Genomic DNA, 20,610 nt, shown 5'->3' with positions numbered 1-20,610 from the left:
AATGTACCTGGGGCAATGGGGGTTTAAGTGACTTGCCCAGGGTCACAAGGAGCAGCGTGGGTTTGAACCCACAACCCCAGGGTGCTGAGGCTGTAGCTTTAATCACTGCGCCACACTCTCCCCTTTATGTACATGGAGACGAGATGGGTAGGACAAAGATTGGCTAAAGTCAAGGCAAATATATACCGTATGTATACTTGAATAAGATTTTAAGAACCTGGTCTAAATTGCAGTGTGTGCAGCAGGTATGGTGACCGATTACACTCACTCCACAGGTATGAAAGGCTCGGGCCAGGCTTTCAGTTGTGGGTGGGGATGGGGGGGTTACTACTTTGAAGGCTTCCTGGTGGGTATCATATCTCGCAACTTATTTTGACAAGCGTACAGATAGTGATGCTGTTCAGAGGACCTTAGAGGTCTCACTTCTTTTTTAAGTACTCTGAACCATTTTTTTTTCATAGGGCCTTGAAAATCAAGTGTAGAGTTTTCAATTTAGCCCTATAAGGTGCAGGTAGCCAGTGCAGATTTTGCAGCATCCTGAATTAGATAGAAACATAGAGTATGACGGGAGAAAAGGGCCATCGGCCCAACAAGTCTGCCCACTCGAAGAACCCTCTCTCTAAGAATTTCCCGGAGCAAACCCACTCCAAGAACCCTTCCTCAACAAGAACCCTCTTTTTAAGGATTTCCCCAGAGCGAACCTACATGTTTATCCCATCGTCCCTTGAAGTCGAGTGCGTTACTGGCCTCAACTACCTGACATGGAAGACCATTCCATCGATCAACCACTCTTTCGGTGAAGAAGTATTTCCTGATGTCACCAAGAAATCTCCCACCCTTGAGTTTGAGCGGATGCCCTCTGGTTGCTGATGGAGCTGGTGCAAACTCTCTTGATTTGACCAATGTACAGGCAGGGCAGAATTCACCCTTTTTAGGGCCCTGGGCAAACAGTTATCTTGTCGGGCCCCTCATTGTAATTTAAATATATTTTGAAGCTCTCACAAATGGAGCCTTGCATGATTCTGACTACAGAGGAAAACTGGCAGAGAGGGAAACGGCAGGTAAGACTGGCTCCCCTCCCCTATGCTCCCTAACATCTTTCTGGCTTTCACCCATTTGGCCATCTTCATCGCATACTATCACTGCCAAGTCCCACTCCTCTGTGCGCAAAAGTTGTTCACCCCCAAAACTGTACCATTCCCTCGGGGTTTTCCCTAAATAACTGGTATCCTTTTGTTATAGAGTGGAGTTGTAAAACATGCAGGTACTTAAAATGGTAGCTTGGTTAATTGCTGTTAGTTTGCTTCTAGGAAGATGTATCAGGGATTAAAAATGCCATCTTAGAAATGATTGTAATAGGAGGCTGTGACTTTTAACTTTATTCGTGTTTGTCAAAGTGCTCATCTCAAGCATTTTTGCAGATCAATGTGCTGCTGTTACAGAGGAGATATTCTGACTTTATGCATGAAGGTACATGAAAACCAAAATCTGATTTGGTACTTAAGTATTTTGCTGGAACGCCTGTATGTACAAAAATATTATGTATTAAATTCATCCCTTAGTGCACAGATTCCCCTCTGATACTGCATATTGCCAGAAAACAAACAAAAGCAAGCGTAAGAGATTTAAAAACCCTGATTGGAGGAGAGTGTGGTGTAGTGGTTAGAGTTTCAAGCTCAGCACCCTGAGGTTGTGGGTTCAAACCCTGCACTGCTTTCTGTGACCCCTACACTGCCCCAGGTACATTAGATAGATTATGAGCCCTCTGGGACAGATATTGAAAATGCTCGAGTGCCTGTGTGTAAGCTGCTTTGAATGTGATTGTATAACTACAAAAAGGTGGTATAGAAGTTTGAATCCCTTTTCCTGATGTCATAATACCTCATTCCACCAATAAGAGCCAACCTCATCAATGATGTCACAATGGCTTCACTGTTCCATACGTGGCTCCCTTCAGATATTGTATTGGAGGAGAGTGTGGTGCAGTGGTTAGAGCTACGGCCTCAGCACCTTGAGTTTGTGGGTTCAAATCCTGTGACCCTGGGCAAGTCCCTTAATCCTCCACTGCTCCAGGTACAGTAGATAGATTGGGAGCTCACCAGGACACAGAGGGAAAATTATTGACATGCCTGTATGTTAACCACTTTGAATATGGTTATAGAACTACAAAAAGGCGAAATACAAATCCCAGTCTCTCTTCCTGTACTAATGAATTAAAACATCTGGGCCCAGCTACAAGGGATAATAGCAGCTTTTATATCTAACTAGTCTTTAAGCCCATTACATTAACGGGTGCTAGAATAGAGTGTCTGTCTGTCTGTGTTTCTTTATCTCTCTCTCCTTGGCCGCTGTCTGTGTCCTTCTGTCTCTCCCCCTCCCCCCCCCCCCCCCCGAGCAAAGCTGTCTGCCCCCAGCACACACCTCCCACCCAAAGCAGCCCCTTTTCCCTCTCTCTATCTCTCCATGGCCCCTTCTGTCTCCCCCCAGCACACCCCTCCCCCAAAGCAGCCCCCTTTCCTTCTCCCTGTCTCTTCATGGCCCCTTCTGTCTTCCCTCCAGAGTAAAACTGTCTGTCCCCAGCACACCTCCCCCCCAAAGCAGCCCTCTTTCCCTCTCCCTATCTCTCCATGGCCCCTTTCCCTCTCCCTCTGGCCCCCTGAATTAATCCCCCTGCTTACCCTCCCTCCATCCCGGCGTCTTCTGGCCTGCTCCTCTTTAAAGCAGGCCGTGATCGTGGTGGCCGGCCCCAGCGAACTTCGCAGGCCTCTCCCTAACCCAGAAGCACGCTCCCCTCCGACGCGATCCCGTGCGTCAGAGGGAATGTGCCACCGAGGCCGGAAAGTGGCCCGCGAGGCCTGCCAAAGCCGGCCATGATCGCAGGCTGCCCTGAAGAGGAGGATCAGCGGCAGCGACAGCAGCGGTGAGCGAGGGCGGGGGGTATGGTCCAGCTTGCTTTGGGTTGGTGAGGTGAGGGCGGGAGGTCTGTTGAGCTTCCTTCGGGTTGGTGAGGGCGGGAGGAGGGGAGTGGCCAGAGTGATCATTGGCCAGGATCTAAAATGGAACACGGCCACGGATCACACACCATGGCCGCAGTAATCACGCTTTTTTAAAAGCGCATGCGCCACTGACCTTTTATTATATAGGATGTTTTGCAGAGCATTGCTTGTAAACTGCTTTAGGCTTATGAGACCGCCGTGTCTGTGGGTCCTTCCATATAACTCTTCTGCTTACCCAAAACCCAGATTCATGAGCAGGCATAAATGAAATGTAGAAGAAAAATACATAAAATCATTCCAATTTTAAACTGTTCACTAGGCAGCCAATAAAGAACCTCTGGCTTACGAGTGATGGAGTCATAAAGACTAGCCACATTTTTTTGTTGTTTTTTGTGACGGGGCCTCATCAAAGTAATAAAGAGCATCGCAGCAACCTAGGTTACACATTACTAACCCCCACTTTTACAAAGCCCTGTTTGGTTTTATTGCCAGCCATGGCGGTATTTGCTGCGACGCTCATAGGAATTATATGAGCGTCGGAGCTAATCTTCGTAATTGGGGGAGGGGGTGGTAAGTTCTGCACAATGCTTTGAAAATTCTGAGATGGAAAAAAATTCCTTTAACTGGTAAACTTGTCTTGTTAAAGGCGAAATTTGGGTAATCTGGAGAAATTTAAGAGTAATCTAAAAACTTTTCTTTTTAAAGATGCCTTTGATAACTAATTAGCCAGTTCTCTGGCTAATTCTATTTCTGTTGTATAATACTATGGAAATTTTCCGTTTCCCCTGCCTTATGTATTTTCCTTGATTGTTCTGCTTTCCTTTAAATATTTTGTAGTTCACTTCCCTTCCTTGTGTTTATGGGTTTGTTAAGTCTGTTAATAGTTCTGTATGGACTTAATGATTGTTAAATATTGTATTGTTCCCCAAATATTGTAATTTTTATTATGTTCATCGCTCAGAAATATGATTAAGCGATCAATCAAAAACCTTATTAAACTTGAAACTTAAATATTTCTGAACAAGACTGAAAATATTCACGTTATGACTTATCAGATTTCAGAGTTGTTAAAACTGAGATAGTCATCTTCATGGGGTCACCAGCTCCAGATATTTCTGCTTTATTGAGAGAAACTGTGTTTTCTGTGAAGCTGAAGGTTCTGGGAGTCCTTTTTTTTTTTTTTTTTTTTTAGATAGCATGTTAACCAAATTAGCATCTTGGCACTACCATCTTTGTTTTCACTTAGAACAATTGGGTGTTTGAGGCCGATTCTTACAGATGGGGACTTTCAGTAGTACAATCCTTAGAACTCAGCTGTCTAGATTACTGTGGTGTGCTGTACCTCGGTTCCCCAGTTTCTATGTTAAAACTGCTGCAGATAATTCAAAATACCACTGCTAATTAATATTGGGCTTGTGGCACTGGCAGGAAATATGTCCCTTGTAGCCCTGTGAACTTCTAAAAGCTAAGTTACCATTTCATATTCTGCTCTTTTCACTGGTTTTCAGCATTATATCTGCTTAATTTCTCTTCTCCTCCCTGTTTCTTACTAAAAAAAAAATATAAAAAAGCACAAAAAAATCCTTCTCTTTCCTCTGTTAAATCTTATTTCTTCTTCCTGCAGTTTTGTTTAAAATACTGTGCTTTAGGTGGTATAGAGCCTATATTTCTGGTGTCTGTGGCTCAGGGGGACTAAAGTAGGGAAAATCCTGTTATAAATCCTGTGTTTTAGGGTAGCACTGATAGAACCTGCGTTTTTGTTTAAAATACTGTGTTTTAGGTGGTATAGAGCCTATATTTCTGGTGTCTGTGGCTCAGGGGGACTAAAGTAGGGAAAATCCTGTTATAAATCCTGTGTTTTAGGGTAGCACTGATAGAACCTGCATTTTTGTTTAAAATACTGTGTTTTAGGTGGTATAGAGCCTATATTTCTGTCTTACCAGTATTCAGCCATTGTTTTCTGCTGATTAGGTGGAGAAGGGAGGGGTTCTGTTTTACTTCTAAGGTTAATTGCATTATCTTTGGGACATTGCTGAAACAAGGCTGCCCTGTGAACTTCTAAAAGCTAAGTTACCATTTCATATTCTGCTCTTTTCACTGGTTTTCAGCATTATATCTGCTTAATTTCTCTTCTCCCTGTTTCTTACTAAAAAAAAAATATAAAAAAGCACAAAAAAATCCTTCTCTTTCCTCTGTTAAATCTTATTTCTTCTTCCTGCAGTTTTGTTTAAAATACTGTGTTTTAGGTGGTATAGAGCCTATATTTCTGCCTTACTAGTAGTCTTACTTATAGTCCCACCAACCCCAGGGACCACTATTCATATATAGAGACCCATATAATCAGGACTTCACAACCAATCAAGATGACCTTTATTCTATGCAATCACTGTGGTGCTTTAATTCCAAGACATACTATTTGGAGGCTTAAGGCTTGCCCCATCTGTCTTCAACTTGCCAGTATTAAGGAGGAGCTCTGCAAACTTAAACAGGAATTGAATACAATTAAAGCAGCTTCCATCACTCCACAAAATCATACCAACTTACCACCTCTACCTCAAAGAATAAAACAGCCCAGGAATAAATGGGTCACAGTAGGCTCAGGAAGACTGCGACATGTAACACAGAAACATCCACCTTCACTAATATTACCTCTACAGAATTCCTTCGCTCCACTAGTGCACTGCGATACTCAGGAAAACAGAAGGGAGGTGGGACTGGAACCAATGAAGGAAACTCAAGAGAACAAGAGCACCCTAAGTACAAATAAAAAAGCCAAAAACAGAAAACTATTACTGTTGGGGGATTCCATCATCAGAGGCATTAACCTTGGAACACAGGGCGAGGAGTCCAAAATAGTGAAATGTCTTCCAGGATCCTCAGCTACCAGGAGTTCCAGGCAAATACTGACTATAGTTAAGGAAGAAACTAAGGATTTTAACACTGATGTTGTTATCCATCTGGGAACAAATGACCTGGCCAACAACTCCACACTTGCAGCACAGAAAGCTTTTCGGGAGCTTGGTGAGGGCGTGAAACCTTTTGTAAAGACTTTAGCTTTTTCTGAAATACTGCCTGCATATGGAAAAGGAGAGCAAAGAGTGAAAAACACAGAGGACTTTAATAGATGGCTCAGAGCCTGGTGTCATCAAGAAGGCTTCAGGTACATAGGAGGATGGGGAAATACATGGAAGGACAAGAAGCTATATTGCACTGATGGGCTACATATTACTACAGCAGGAAAAAGAAACCTTGCAGAGAAATTTAGACAATATTTTTCCAGGCATTTAAACTAGAAGGTGGGGGTGGTGTATGTACGAAGGACAATTATAAAGACCACCCCCGGCAAAAGAAAAGATGTGATAGTAGTAAAGGCTGCAACATAAGCAATATCAGCAACTCATTTCTTAGTATTGCAACGGAAAGTGAAACGACACAAAAATCCATACGAAGAAGGAGATTATCGCTGAAAAATAGCTGGAAAGCGATGACCACAAATGCTCGCAGTCTAAGCAACAAAGTTCATGATCTGCAAGCCCTGATATTAGAGGCAGATCTAGATATTGTTGCTATCACAGAGACATGGTTCAGTGAATCACATGGATGGGATGCAAACATACCGGGATATAATCTTTTTAGGAAGGACAGAGATGGTCATAAAGGTGGAGGAGTAGCTCTCTATGTAAAGATCAATATCCAAGCGACCGAAATGCAAGGGACCTGGGGAGAGGAAGAAGCGATATGGATTGCTCTGAAAAGAGAAGATGGAACTTCTATCTACGTGGGTGTAGTCTACAGACCTCCGACTCAATCGCAGCAAATTGATAAGGATCTGATTGTGGATATCCAAAAGTTTGGAAGGAAAGAGGAGGTTCTGCTGTTGGGAGATTTCAACCTGCCGGATGCGGACTGGAATGTTCCGTCTGCGGAATCGGAAAGAAGTAGGGAGATTGTGGATGCCTTTCAAGAGGCTCTGCTCAGACAAATGGTGACGGAACCCACAAGGGAAAAAGCGATATTGGATCTGGTCCTCACAAATGGAGAGAGTATCTCTAATGTTCGAGTGGGTGCTCACCTGGGTAGTAGCGATCATCAAACGGTTTGGTTTGATATAACGGCTAAAGTGGAGAGCGGCCGCACGATACTTAAAGTCCTAGATTTCAAACGTACGGACTTTAATGCAATGGGAAAGTACCTGAAGAAAGAGCTGTTAGGATGGGAGGACATAAGAGAAGTGGAAAGACAGTGGTCTAAGCTGAAAGGAGCGATAAAAATGGCTACGGACCTTTATGTGAAGAAAATCAATAAAAACAAAAGAAAAAGGAAGCCGATATGGTTCTCCAACCTAGTGGCTGAGAAAATAAAGGCGAAAGAGTTGGCGTTCATGAAATATAAAAAAACCCAAGAAGAGGAGAGCAGAAAGGACTACAGGGTGAAACTGAAAGAAGCCAAGAGAGAGATACGTTTGGCGAAGGCACAGGCGGAAGAACAAATGGCTAAAAATGTAAAAAAGGGAGATAAAAATTTTTTCAGATATATTAGTGAAAGGAGGAAGATAAAAAATGGAATTGCTAGGCTAAAAGATGCTGGGAACAAATATGTGGAGAGTGATGAGGAGAAAGCAAATGTGCTAAACAAATACTTCTGTTCTGTGTTCACAGAAGAAAATCCTGGAGAAGGACCGAGATTGTCCGGCAAAGTTACACGAGAAAATGGAGTAGATTCTGCGCCGTTCACGGAGGAGGGTGTTTATGAGCAACTTGAAAAACTGAAGGTGGACAAAGCGATGGGACCAGACGGGATCCATCCCAGGATACTAAGGGAACTCAGAGAGGTTCTGGCGAGTCCTATTAAAGACTTGTTCAACAAATCTCTGGAGACGGGAGTGATTCCTGGGGATTGGAGGAGAGCGGATGTGGTCCCTATTCATAAAAGTGGTCACAGGGATGAAGCAGGAAACTACAGGCCGGTGAGCCTCACTTCAGTTGTTGGAAAAATAATGGAAGTGTTGCTGAAAGAAAGGATAGTGTATTTCCTTGAATCTAATGGGTTACAGGATCCGAGGCAACATGGCTTTACAAAAGGTAAATCGTGCCAAACGAACCTGATTGAATTTTTTGATTGGGTGACCAGAGAGCTGGATCGAGGACATATGCTAGATGTAATTTATTTGGATTTCAGCAAAGCCTTTGATACAGTTCCTCATAGGAGGCTGTTGAACAAACTTGAAGGGCTAAAGTTAGGACCCAAAGTGGTGAACTGGGTCAGAAACTGGCTGTCGGACAGACGCCAGAGGGTGGTGGTTAATGGAAGTCGCTCGAAGGAAGGAAAGGTGACTAGTGGAGTCCCTCAGGGTTCGGTGCTGGGGCCAATCCTGTTCAATATGTATGTAAGTGACATTGCTGAAGGGTTAGAAGGAAAAGTGTGCCTTTTTGCAGATGATACCAAGATTTGTAACAGAGTAGACACCGAAGAGGGAGTGGAAAATATGAAAAAGGATCTGCAAAAGTTAGAGGAATGGTCTAATGCCTGGCAACTAAAATTCAATGCAAAGAAATGCAGAGTAATGCATTTGGGGATTAATAATAGGAAGGAACCGTATATGCTGGGAGGAGAGAAGCTGATATGCACGGACGGGGAGAGGGACCTCGGGGTGATAGTGTCCGAAGATCTAAAGGCGAAAAAACAGTGTGACAAGGCAGTGGCTGCTGCCAGAAGGATTCTGGGCTGTATAAAGAGAGGCGTAGTCAGTAGAAGAAAGAAGGTGTTGATGCACCTGTACAGGTCATTGGTGAGGCCCCACTTGGAGTATTGTGTTCAGTTTTGGAGACCGTATCTGGCGAAAGACGTAAGAAGACTTGAGGCGGTCCAGAGGAGGGCGACGAAAATGATAGGAGGCTTGCACCAGAAGACATATGAGGAGAGACTGGAAGCCCTGAATATGTATACCCTAGAGGAAAGGAGAGACAGGGGAGATATGATTCAGACGTTCAAATACTTAAAGGGTATTAACGTAGAACAAAATCTTTTCCAGAGAAAGGAAAATGGTAAAACCAGAGGACATAATTTGAGGTTGAGGGGTGGTAGATTCAGGGGCAATGTTAGGAAATTCTACTTTACGGAGAGGGTGGTGGATGCCTGGAATGCGCTCCCGGGAGAGGTGGTGGAGAGTAAAACTGTGACTGAGTTCAAAGAAGCGTGGGATGAACACAGAAGATTTAGAATCAGAAAATAATATTAAAGATTGAACTAGGCCAGTTACTGGGCAGACTTGTACGGTCTGTGTCTGTGTATGGCCGTTTGGAGGAGAATGGGCAGGGGAGGGCTTCAATGGCTGGGAGGGTGTAGATGGGCTGGAGTAAGTCTTAACAGAGATTTCGGCAGTTGGAACCCAAGCACAGTACCGGGTAAAGCTTTGGATTCTCGCCCAGAAATAGCTAAGAAGAAAAAAAAAAAAAAAAAAAAAAAAATTTTTAAATTGAATCAGGTTGGGCAGACTGGATGGACCATTCGGGTCTTTATCTGCCGTCATCTACTATGTTACTATGTTACTGTTCTCCATTAGAACCCAGTCAGATCTCTGTGCAAGCTTCTTTTTTAAATTCATATAGCTTTTTATGCTATAGCACCTTATTTCTGTACCTTACCTTGGTCCTGAAGTTTGACTGTCCAAGGCTGTTGTACTCAGAGGGTGTGTTTCATTTATCTAAGCCAGGAGTGTCAAAGTCCCTCCTCGAGGGCCGCAATCCAGTCGGGTTTTCAGGATTTCCCCAATGAATATGCATTGAAAGCAGTGCATGCAAATAGATCTCATGCATATTCATTGGGGAAATCCTGAAAACCCGACTGGATTGCGGCCCTCGAGGAGGGACTTTGACACCCCTGATCTAAGCCCTCTATGTTCTAAGGTTCTCTTTGCAGAGACCTGTGCATGTTGCTTCTCAATTTCAGGACCAGAGATGAGGAATCGCCTTCCAATAATTTCATATTCCTTGGTGGACACATCAACATTTAGGAGGTAGCTGAAGGCAATTTTATTTACACAAGCTTATGGTTTTCTCTTTTTAGCCCTGTCTTAAGAAGTTGCCTCCGCTGAGGCAGACCAGAGGTCCATCTCGCCCAGCGGTCCTCTCCCGCGGCGGCCCATCAGGCCCACTGCCTGAACAGTGGTCTCTGACTAAATTTTATAAATTACCTCTAATCCTATCCCTATAACCTTACCTCTACTCTTGTCTTGTCCTGTCCTGTGGGTCTGGTATTTTCTGGTAGTTGATTTTGTTTCTTCACTGAAATGATTTTATTATGTATATATGTTAGGATCTGCATGGTAATCTGTGGAATATAAATGTTATTTATAAATAAAATAGGCTATTTGAAGATTTAGATTGTAATCCCTCTGGACAGGGCTCTGGACTACTGTCTGACTTAAAACTCCTACTGTGAATAGTAAATGTAAGAGAAATTTTATAAATTACAGAAACATAAGAGATTTTTTTATGTACAAAATTAGGACTAATGGACCATTAAAGGCTCCTTTTACAAAGGTGCTTTATGGCCTTAACGTGCGGAATAGCGCACGCTAAAATGCCACGTGTGCTAGCCGCTACCGCCTCCTCTTGAGCAGGCGGTAGTTTTTCAGGTAGCATGCCCTAATCCAGTGCATGTGCTAAAAACGCCAGCGCACCTTTTGTAAAAGGAGCCCGAAATATATTTATTTGAACAAAAAACCTTCAGAAAATAATATAAATATAAAATGACAAATTTACCATATATTATAATGCTGTACGTTTTTATTTTGAAGCTGGTCTGAGTTGGTACGTTTTTACCAACACTGATCCCAACTCCTCAGCCCTCCCTATGAAGAAAGAGAAAAATCTACCGTACCCGAATGTATCTCACGTTGAGTTACCACTGAAAAGGAGTGAGCTGTATTTAGAACATCCTTTTTGGAGGGGAGGAGAATTTCCTTTGTTTTCTGTCTATCTGATGACATGTACAATTCTGATTTTACTTTCTTCTAAAATGCAATATGACATCACAGCATGATTTATGTAAATACAGATGCATGTAACCTTGATAATATAAGTTATTTTATGTCTGTACATCTGAATAACGGCTGCTTTTTCTTTCTACAGAGGAAGAAGAGGAGCAGGTTCCCACTGATGGAGGAACGTCAGCTGAAGCCATGCAGGTTCCTCTGGAAGAAGAAGGAGAAATGGAAGAGGAGGAGGCTGTTAATGATGAAAACTTCTTGAGCAAAAGACCATTAGAAAGTCCTGAAACTGTGGAAATGCCCCCTCTGAAACGACCTAAAATCATTGGCGGTAAAGGAGACATTACCGAGGAAGCACTGGAACCTCGAGAACCTCTTAGTTCAATCAACTCTCAGAAGGTGCCTCCCATGCTTTCCCCAGTTCATGTACAGGATAAGTCGGACTTAGTTCATGTATCGCCAGAGCCACCAGTGCTGGCTTTGGTTTCAAAATCACAAGTTCCAGCTCTCAAAACCTTAGACTCAAAAGCATTATTACCTAAAGCAAAAGGAAAAGTGAGTTCACCAGGACAGAAAACGAAATCACCTAAATCAACTCAGTTGACAGCTGTTCTTGGAAGTCCCATGCATTCACCAAAAACTGGTTCCAAAGAGAAGAAGTCACCTGGACGTGCCAAAAGCCCCAAAAGTCCTAAGAGCCCCAAAGTTCCAATGCATGGTCCACAGCCAGCAATTAAGGTGGAAACGCCTACTAGGACGCCTTTGACTATATTAAGTGAAAAGATGGGAAAAGACAACATACAGTTAAAACTGGAGCCAACATCACCTGAGCCTGAAAAACTAAGTGGTGAGGATTTGTCTAAGAAACCAGCAGTAGCAGATAAGACTATTGAGGATTCGATAGATGCTGTGATTGCTCGGGCTTGTGCTGAATGGGAACCAGATCCATTTGAGTTCTCCTCGGGTTCAGAATCGGAAGGTGATGTTTTTACCAGTCCAAAGAGACTCACAATTTCAGAGCCTATGACTCCTAAAGTGACAGTCCCGACAAACAATATAAATAAGGGAGGGAGTACGCCTGTACCCACATCAGGTGGAACATCTAGCTCTGACACTTCTTGGACAATGGATGACTCTATTAATGAAGTCATTCGAAAAGCATACATAGGCACTTCTTCAAATGTACCAGTCATTCTCCCATATTTTTCTTCTCCTTCTGCTTCTCCTCCAACTCCTGAGCCTCTGCTCAAAGTCTATGAAGAAAAAACCAAGTTGGCCTCAGTTGAAGTGAAAAAGAAGCTGAAGAAAGAGCTTAAGACAAAACTGAAAAAGAGAGAGCGAGATAGGCAAAAGGACAAAGAGAAAAGGGATAAAAACAAAGATAAGAACAAAGATAAAGAAAGGGATGCAAATAGAGAATCAAAACTTCTATGGAAAGATATGTCCAAAGATGTAGACTTTGATGCTCATAAATTCAAAATGAAAGATTCTGATGATGTTGATGCAAAAGTAAAGCTCAAAGATGGCAGTGCCAAAAAAGAAAAAGAAAAGCATAAAGATAAGAAAAAAGATAGGGAGAAGAGCAAGAAAGATAAAGAAAAGAAATTTAAAGACAAGAACAAGGAAGACAGACTGAAGGCTTCATCAGCGCCTCTTTTGTTGACTGCCAAAGACATAGCTCTACCAATATTCAGCACGCCTGGTGCTGTGAGACTTCCATCTTTACCATCTATGCTGCCATTACTTCCTGATAAATTGTTTGAAGAGAGAGAGAAATTGAAAGAGAGAGACAGGAAAAGAGACAAAAAGAAGAAAAAGAAAGAAAGGGAGAAAAAGGAGAAAGAGAAGGAGAAAAAAGAGAAAGAAAAGAAGGAAAAAGAAAAACATAAACATGACAAAGTAAGATACATTGTTCCGAGTCCTTTGTGGTTTTCTCTTTTGGGGCCTCTTTTTATAACATGACACCTATACATAAACACCTATGGGCCTTTTACAAAAATAGACACCCAGATTCAGTTCCAATAGCATGCTTTGAAGCAGATGGAAATTGTGTGTGTGTGTGTGCGCTCTAAACCAGGGGTAGGGAACTCCGGTCCTCGAGAGCCATATTCCAGTCGGGTTTTCAGGATTTCCCCAATGAATATGCATTGAAAGCAGTGCATGCAAATAGATCTCATGCATATTCACTGGGGAAATCCTGAAAACCCAACTGGAATATGGCTCTTGAGGACCTGCTCTAAACCAGGGGTATGCAATTCCGGTCCTCGAGAGCCACAGGCAGGTCAGGTTTTCAGGATATCCTCAATGAATATACATGAGATAGATTTGCATCTCAAGGAGGCAGTGCATGCAAATCCATCTCATACATATTCATTGTGTATATCCTGAAAACCTGACCTGCCTGTGACTCTCGAGGATCGGAATTGCCTACCCCTGCTCTAAACCAATGTTTCTCAAGTCAGTCTTGGCGTACTTATTCCCTTACCATTCAGGTTTTAGGATATCCATAATGAATATGCATGAAAGAGATTTGCATTTAATGGAGGTAGTACATGCAAATAAACGTCATACTTATTGTGTTGTGGATATCCTGAAAACCTGATTGGCAAGAGGGTACTCCAGGACTGACTTGGGAAACACTGCTCAAAGCATGTAGGGGCTCTTTTATGAAAACATGCTCAGCCCATTTCTTAACAAAAGACTTCCCCTTGTGCTGAGCCTATTTTTAATAAGAATATAAAATGTGGGGGTTTTTCTTTAATGTGGGAGCACTTACTGTCTTCTATTTAGGAGACAAGTGCTCCCTTGTTAACTCAGCATTAGCCAGCTAGCTTATAAAGAAACATGACGTCAGTCACTCAGCAAGCGGTGCGGGGGCAGGCTGGATGCCGAAGAGAATCACGGCTGCCCTCCACCGCTGGAGATTTGCTGTCCGCTGTCCAGGGGGCTCCAATAAAGGTACCGGGGGTAGGGGGGATGATGTAAAGTAAAGTCTGTATATAAGCTGCCCCATATAACTAGGCCGTGCAAAACCCATGTATAGGCCGCGGCCTAAATATGGGGAAATACAGTATGTCAGTCATGTGCCCATTCGAATGAATGGATATGCTCATTTGGAGTTGCATCGACTCCTAAGGCCTCTTGAAAAAATACGTTTTTAATAGTTTTTTGAATGCCTTATAATTCAGTGAGAATTGCTAACTATATAATTCAGTGTCTTATATCCTGCAATTCTCTCCAAGGAATCTATGCGGCTAACAATAAGTCTTAGATCAAATTTTTGAAGTTATATCTTTGGATCAAATCTTGTAGTTAAGGGAAGAGGTGAGGAATAGGAGGTTTGGTTATAGAGAGAGAAGTTATGTCTTCAGTTTCATCTTGAAGTAATGACATTAATCTATGATTTAAAGCCTGTTTATATCTCTGAATTGTTGGAATTTGACTTGCTTTGCAAGCAAATGTGAATTAGTTTTGTCATCTACTTTGGAATTGATCATTTGATCTGACGCCTTTTTGTTTTCTTAATTGGTGAAATTTGTATTGACTCGATATACTGATATTTTATATTGGGGGTAGAGTAAAACCTCCCCAAAGTAGCTTCTATATAGAAGTGGTTTTATATAAACCTACCGGCCCTCAGAAATGCTACCAAGTGTTCAATAACTTTAATAACACTTGGCTTTATGCACCATATCGTCATTGGGTCGCTTCCTTACTGATACTGTTATTATAAGTTAGCTATATAAATAATACTTAGCTTGGGTAGTAGAACAAGAGGGATGAAATTGCCAACATGTTTCACCCTTAGGGGGCTTCCTCAGGGCTGTGATCCTTCAATTTAACTGTGGTTTCACGACGTGGGCACCCAAAATGTGATCTAAAGTCATGTCTATGTTATATGTGGAAATCATAGGGAAACAAGATTTTATGTATGTGATATGTGATCCGCATAGTTGTAGGCGATATACAAATTTTTTAATAAATAAATAAATCTTAGATACGTTGGCAGATTGTTTCCGGATAAGAGGTCGTTGGTATTTGAAGGTGGCCTCGAACATCTTCTGTCGAACTTGTTAAGGTGATAGGAAGGATAATTTGAAGCATTATGTTGTTCGTGAGTTGAAGGAGGTGTGTGGGACTTAATATCGGAAGTTAGTCCATTCGAGTTTTCTCCATGGATTGCTTTGTGAACCGTGCAGGCTATCAGAACGTTAGGTATTTAGTTTCTAAAGTGAAATTCATATTGATTGATTTACAGTGGTACCTTGGATTACGAGCATAATCCGTTCCAGGAGCATGCTCGTAATCCAAAATGCTCGTATATCAAAGCAAGTTTCCCCATAGGAAGTAAGGGAAACTTGCTTTGATATGTTCCCACCCCAAACCTTCCCCCCCCACCACGAGAACCGGCATTGCTCCCCCCGAAGGCCCCCCCCCCGTGATCCGGCACCCCCCCCCACCGCCCTCGGGCACCTCCCGCCGCCACCTGAGATCCCCCAACCCACCTTACTTCCCTCCGCATCGGCATCGCCGGCATCAGCATGTCCTGTTGGCGAAAATCTTTTTCTTGTGCCGGGCCTTGAGCATGCGCGCATGCTCAATACCTGAGAGTTCACGACTCTCAGGCCTTGAGCGGGGGATCGCTGGGGGGGGGAGGGTGACGGTTCTTGGAGGGGCGCTCGTACAGCGAGGCAAGCTTGGTTTACGAGGCACCAAATTTGCGAATGTTTTGCTCGTCTTGCAAAACACTCGCAAAGCGGTGCACTCGTAAACCGAGGTACCACTGTAATTTGTTTTCCATCCTGTTCTCCCCAGTGAGCCCAGGATGGGTTACAGGTCAACATACACAATATACAGTTAGGTTACAGTACAAGTTTTTCTCCTAACTCAACACATGCTAGGGATCTAATACCAATATCCATAATATACAGTTTACAGGTTAAATTAGTCAGTTACCGTGAAGATTTTTCAGTACAAGTTTACATAAGAAGAACATAAGCAGTGCCTCCGCCGGGTCAGACCATAGGTCCATCCTGCCCAGCAGTCCACTCCCGCGGCGGCCCAAACAGGTCACGACCTGTCTGAATCACTAGAAGGGGCCCCCTTGCCACCTTGGTTTCCCATTGAGTCCTATCTTCCCATCGAAGTCCTAACCCTTCGGTCTTGCACATGCACGACCTGTTGGGTTTCTATACTTATTACCTGGTTAGCTTTCTATACCTGTGTTACATCCCAGCACCTCTCTCAGTATCCCACGATCCCTTTATCCCTCAGGAATCCGTCCAATCCCTGTTTGAATCCCTGTACCGTACTCTGCCTGATCACTTCCTCCGGTAGTGCATTCCAGGTGTCCACGACCCTTTGGGTGAAAAAAAACTTCCTTGCATTTGTTTTGAACCTATCTCCCTTCAGTTTCTCCGAATGCCCCCTCGTACCTGTTGTCCCCTTCAGCCTGAAGAATCTGTCCCTATCCACCCTTTCTATGCCCCTCATGATCCTGAAGGTCTCTATCATATCTCCCCTGAGCCTCCTTTTTTCCAGAGAGAAGAGCCCCAGCCTATCCAACCTCTCGGCGTATGGGCAGTGTTCCAGCCCTCTTACCAGTTTCATTGCTCTCCTTTGGACTCTCTCAAGTACCGCCATGTCCTACTTGAGGTGCGGCGACCAATACTGAACGCAGTATTCCAGATGTGGACGCACCATCGCTCGATACAATGGCATGATGACTATCCTAATGGGACACAGATCAAGGATCTTGTATCGATGTACATTTCTTTGTAATCTAGATACCTTTTGTTCAAGTTTATTTGATATACCACCTATCAGTAGAGATCTAAGCAGTTTACATAGTAGTGAAATAAAATGGTTGAAAAAGACAAGGACAGGTACAAAAATAAAGACAGCAGTGGAAAGAGGAGTCTCTTTCCCCATTGCTTCAGCATTCGGAGAGCAAGCCAAGGAAGCATCAATCAGATGGTGATAGATCAGCTGTCCAAGTAGAAAGTCTTAAGTGGTGCTTTTGTTTAAATTGATTGAAATGAAATGAAAAGAAGACTTGAAACGAAGAAAGAAAGTGGTCACAGGAGGTGAAGTAAAATGCTTTTATTGACAATAGCCCAGCATAGCCACATTTCACTTATACAAGGCTGCTTCAGTGGAAACAATTGTTAATTAGACAAGTCGGGAATTAGAAACTTGAATTATTCATAAATAAAAATGCACCTAAATCTGATCCATAAAATCATGCAATAAACGAGCAGAGTAAAATAACCTGGTGACGATAGCCAAATTATGTTAAGAACATTGAAATACACGTAAAACCAATGAAATATGGCCATTGAAATAAACATATAGTACTTAATATATGGTGGAAACAAACACACTGGGATGCTTGCTGATTACCAGTACGTCAGGGCCATCAGCACCCAAGCACGCTACTGCGTAGGCATGTGTCACTTCCTGAATGGCTGCTATCAGTTCCACGAGAACTGATGGCAGCCATTCAGGAAGTAATGCACATCCACGCAGCAGCGCGCTTGTGCGCCGCTGGCCCTGACATACCAGTAATCAGCAGGCAGCCATCCAGCGAAGCACCAGCGACCACCACAATTAGGAAGTATCGTGGGCCCAGGCATTAGCACGCTTGTGCGCTGCTGGTCCTGACATAATCAGCAGGCAGCCGTCCAGCGACCACCACAATTTAAAGGTACGGGCGGGGGGAGGGGCTCTGGGACAGAATTTAAAGGTGCCAGGGGAGGATATGTAAAAGTAATGATTGATGGGGGGCTGGGACAGAATTTAAAGGTGCTGGGGGGTATGTAAAATTGATGATTGATGGGGGGGGGGCTGGGACGGAATTTAAAGGTGGCGGGGGGCTTGGACAGAATTTAAAGATGCCGAGTATATATTAGTAAATAATTTGGTTCAGAATGGGTTTTTTTCTTGTTTTTCTCCCCTAAATCTGGGGTGCGTCTTATGGTGAGGGCGTCTTATAGTGCGAACAAAACAGTAATTAAATTATAGTAGTATAGCTGTATAATAGTTTCAGGGAAAAAAATCTCAAAAGCACACGTCTCGGGCGTGTGTACTAAAGACATATCTTATGCACACTTGTTGAAAGCCGACACACCTCCCCTCACTTCTCCATCCAATAGTTTTAGCACGCCTATGATTGACACAACAGCCGTATGTGACATGCGCCGATGACGTGTGCATATATTGTGCTCTTATAAGGCATGCCCACGATATGCATGCCTATGGCATAGCTTTTTCCCGGCACATACGCACATTTATGCCTCTTTCAATGAACCATTCTGCACATGTACCGATTGCCATCACCAGCAACTGATCTCATGTAAATTTGGCGACCTTCCTTGAACCTCATTTGTCTGCGCAGTTCTTCGAGAATGACTCGTCTTTTTAAATTGTTACATTTATGGCCATGACAGTGGCCCACTGAATTTTACTGATGATATTAGAGAATCCTGCCCTCACTGTTTTCTTGTTTGGTTGGTTCTGACTTGTATTTGTTCACTATAGCCAAGTTTTGCAGGCGTTAGTACAGTCAAAATGCCAGGTTTTCATTGAGAAGTTATGATCTGTATATCAGCTAAATACTTGTGGAAATTTCTGGTCTAAAAGTGACATTGTATATAAAAGTTAGCATAAACTTCTGTGATAAGGAAGGAGTAGAGGAGACGTCCTTCACTTTGTCATCTCATCTTCCGAATATCAGCAATTGCCATTGGTTATGGAACGAAAATATTGGCTTTTCATTATTCCTGGGTTCATGTCCCTACCCTCCTTTCTGCCTTCTGAAGTTCTGTAAAAATCAGGAGGGCATCTCTAGGCTATATATTTGCCATATTTTGGCTTATAGAGTGCGTTTGTGGCGATCTCCATCTCCACCACCTGAAATTTACTCTCTGAAGGGCCTACATTTCTTGGAAAGGTCAGGCAGACTACAAGTTGAGACTGGGCGACTTAGGGAGAGGGGGAGCTGCATGTGGAAGAGTTTCAAGTTTTAATTTAAATGTGATATACCGCAAAACAAAAAGATATCAGTGCGGTGTACAGTAGGTAGAATGTTGGAATTTTGATTTCTTTTGATATTTTATTTTCTTAGTCCATTCATAGTGTCCTCAAATTTAAATTGATCTTTGTTTTTTAGTCTCTGTTTTAGTTGCAAGTTGTGATTTTAAAAAGTTTCCCTCTTAAACCTCAAATAGTTTTTTTGCAAAGCTGCTCTCCTGGTGTCCTGGAAAAGGATAGAGTTTTCTCATTAGGGTGCCCTGAGGTATGTGGCAGAGACTAAATCCTTGAAGATTAGCAATAAATGTAGAATGTGACAATAAGGAGCTTATATGACCGTTAGCATTAGTTTAGGTGAAAGAAGTGTTGCTTATATATAAAACTGGGAAAATCGACTGACTTTGTATTTTTGCTTAGCCACAGAGACTTATATTGCTAAAGTTTCCTCTTTGATGGTTGTGGAAGGTTGGTAATTGAAATGCTCTTCTCCTGGCCCTGAGGTCGCACCCTGGCTTCATATGCTAGGTTTTCATTCTAACACAACAGCAGCTCAGTATAGTTCAGAGATATCAAAATGACTTGGATTAGTTGGCAGAAACATTCAAGTTGTGCTTGTGACATGTAAGAACTACCTTGCCCATGATACCTACGGTGTTTAATAAATTATTGGGGGGGGGGAGAGTGACACAGTAGTTAAAGCTACAGTCTCGGCACTTGGAGGTTGTGGGTTCAAACCCACGCTGCTCCTTGTGACCCTGGGCAAGTCACTTAATCCCTCTATTGCCCCAAGGTACATTAGATAGATTGGGAGCCCACCGGGACAGACAGGGAAAAATGCTTGAGTACCTGAATAAATTCATGTAAACCTTTCTGAGCTTCCCTGGGAGAATGTATAGAAAATTGACTAAATAGTCTGAATAGTTTCAGCCTCTGATAACCAGAGCTGGTATTGTGATGTCATAATGCCTCATTCCACCAATAAGAGCCAACCTCATCAGTGATATCATAATGGCTTGATTGTCCTATACACGTCTCCCGCCGTATTCGTGGTTTCAGCAATCGCGGTTTCAATTATTCACAGTTTTTAGCTTCCTGGCTCCCCCCCCCCAAAAAAAAAAAAAAATTATATCAGCTTGAATAGAGAAATTGCTGATTCCAAGCATTTACAGAGAAAATTGCTAATTCCCAGCAATTTCTTCACCGTGTTTTGCCTCTCCTTCAGGAACAGGCCAGGTCTCTCACCATGTTATTCGCAGTTTCACCATATTCATGATGGTTTTAAAAGAAAACAGTGAATAACATATGAAAAAGTTATTTGCGGTTCTGTTAATCCCCTATCACAGCGAATACAGAGGGAGATGTGTACTTGACTAACTGTTGCTACATTTTGATTTCTAGAGTGGCGCAGTGGTTAAAGCTACAGCCTCAGCACCCTCAGGTTGTGGGTTCAAACCTTGTAACCCTAGGCAAGTCACTTAATCCCCCCATTGCCTCAGGTACATTAGATAGATTGGGAGCCCACTGGGACAGACAGGGAAAAATGCTTGAGGACCTGAATAAATTCATGTAAACCGTTCTGAGCTCCCTGGGAGA

General features: G+C 42.9%; 1 protein-coding gene across 1 annotated transcript in view; it reads left to right on the top strand.

Annotated features, from left to right (window-relative positions):
- Positions 1 to 20,610, top strand: part of TAF3 (TATA-box binding protein associated factor 3) — a 178,874-nt gene that overhangs the window by 111,761 nt on the left and 46,503 nt on the right. The window contains exon 3 of the mRNA XM_033959039.1: positions 11,129 to 12,885. Within this exon, the coding sequence (XP_033814930.1) occupies positions 11,129 to 12,885 (1,757 nt within the window). The remainder of the gene's footprint in view (positions 1 to 11,128; positions 12,886 to 20,610) is intronic.

This window comes from Geotrypetes seraphini, chromosome 9, assembly GCF_902459505.1.
Source record: "Geotrypetes seraphini chromosome 9, aGeoSer1.1, whole genome shotgun sequence".
Lineage (NCBI taxonomy): Eukaryota > Metazoa > Chordata > Amphibia > Gymnophiona > Dermophiidae > Geotrypetes > Geotrypetes seraphini.
Note: the sequence above shows the minus strand (reverse complement) of the source record. Positions and strands in the feature narration are given on the sequence as shown.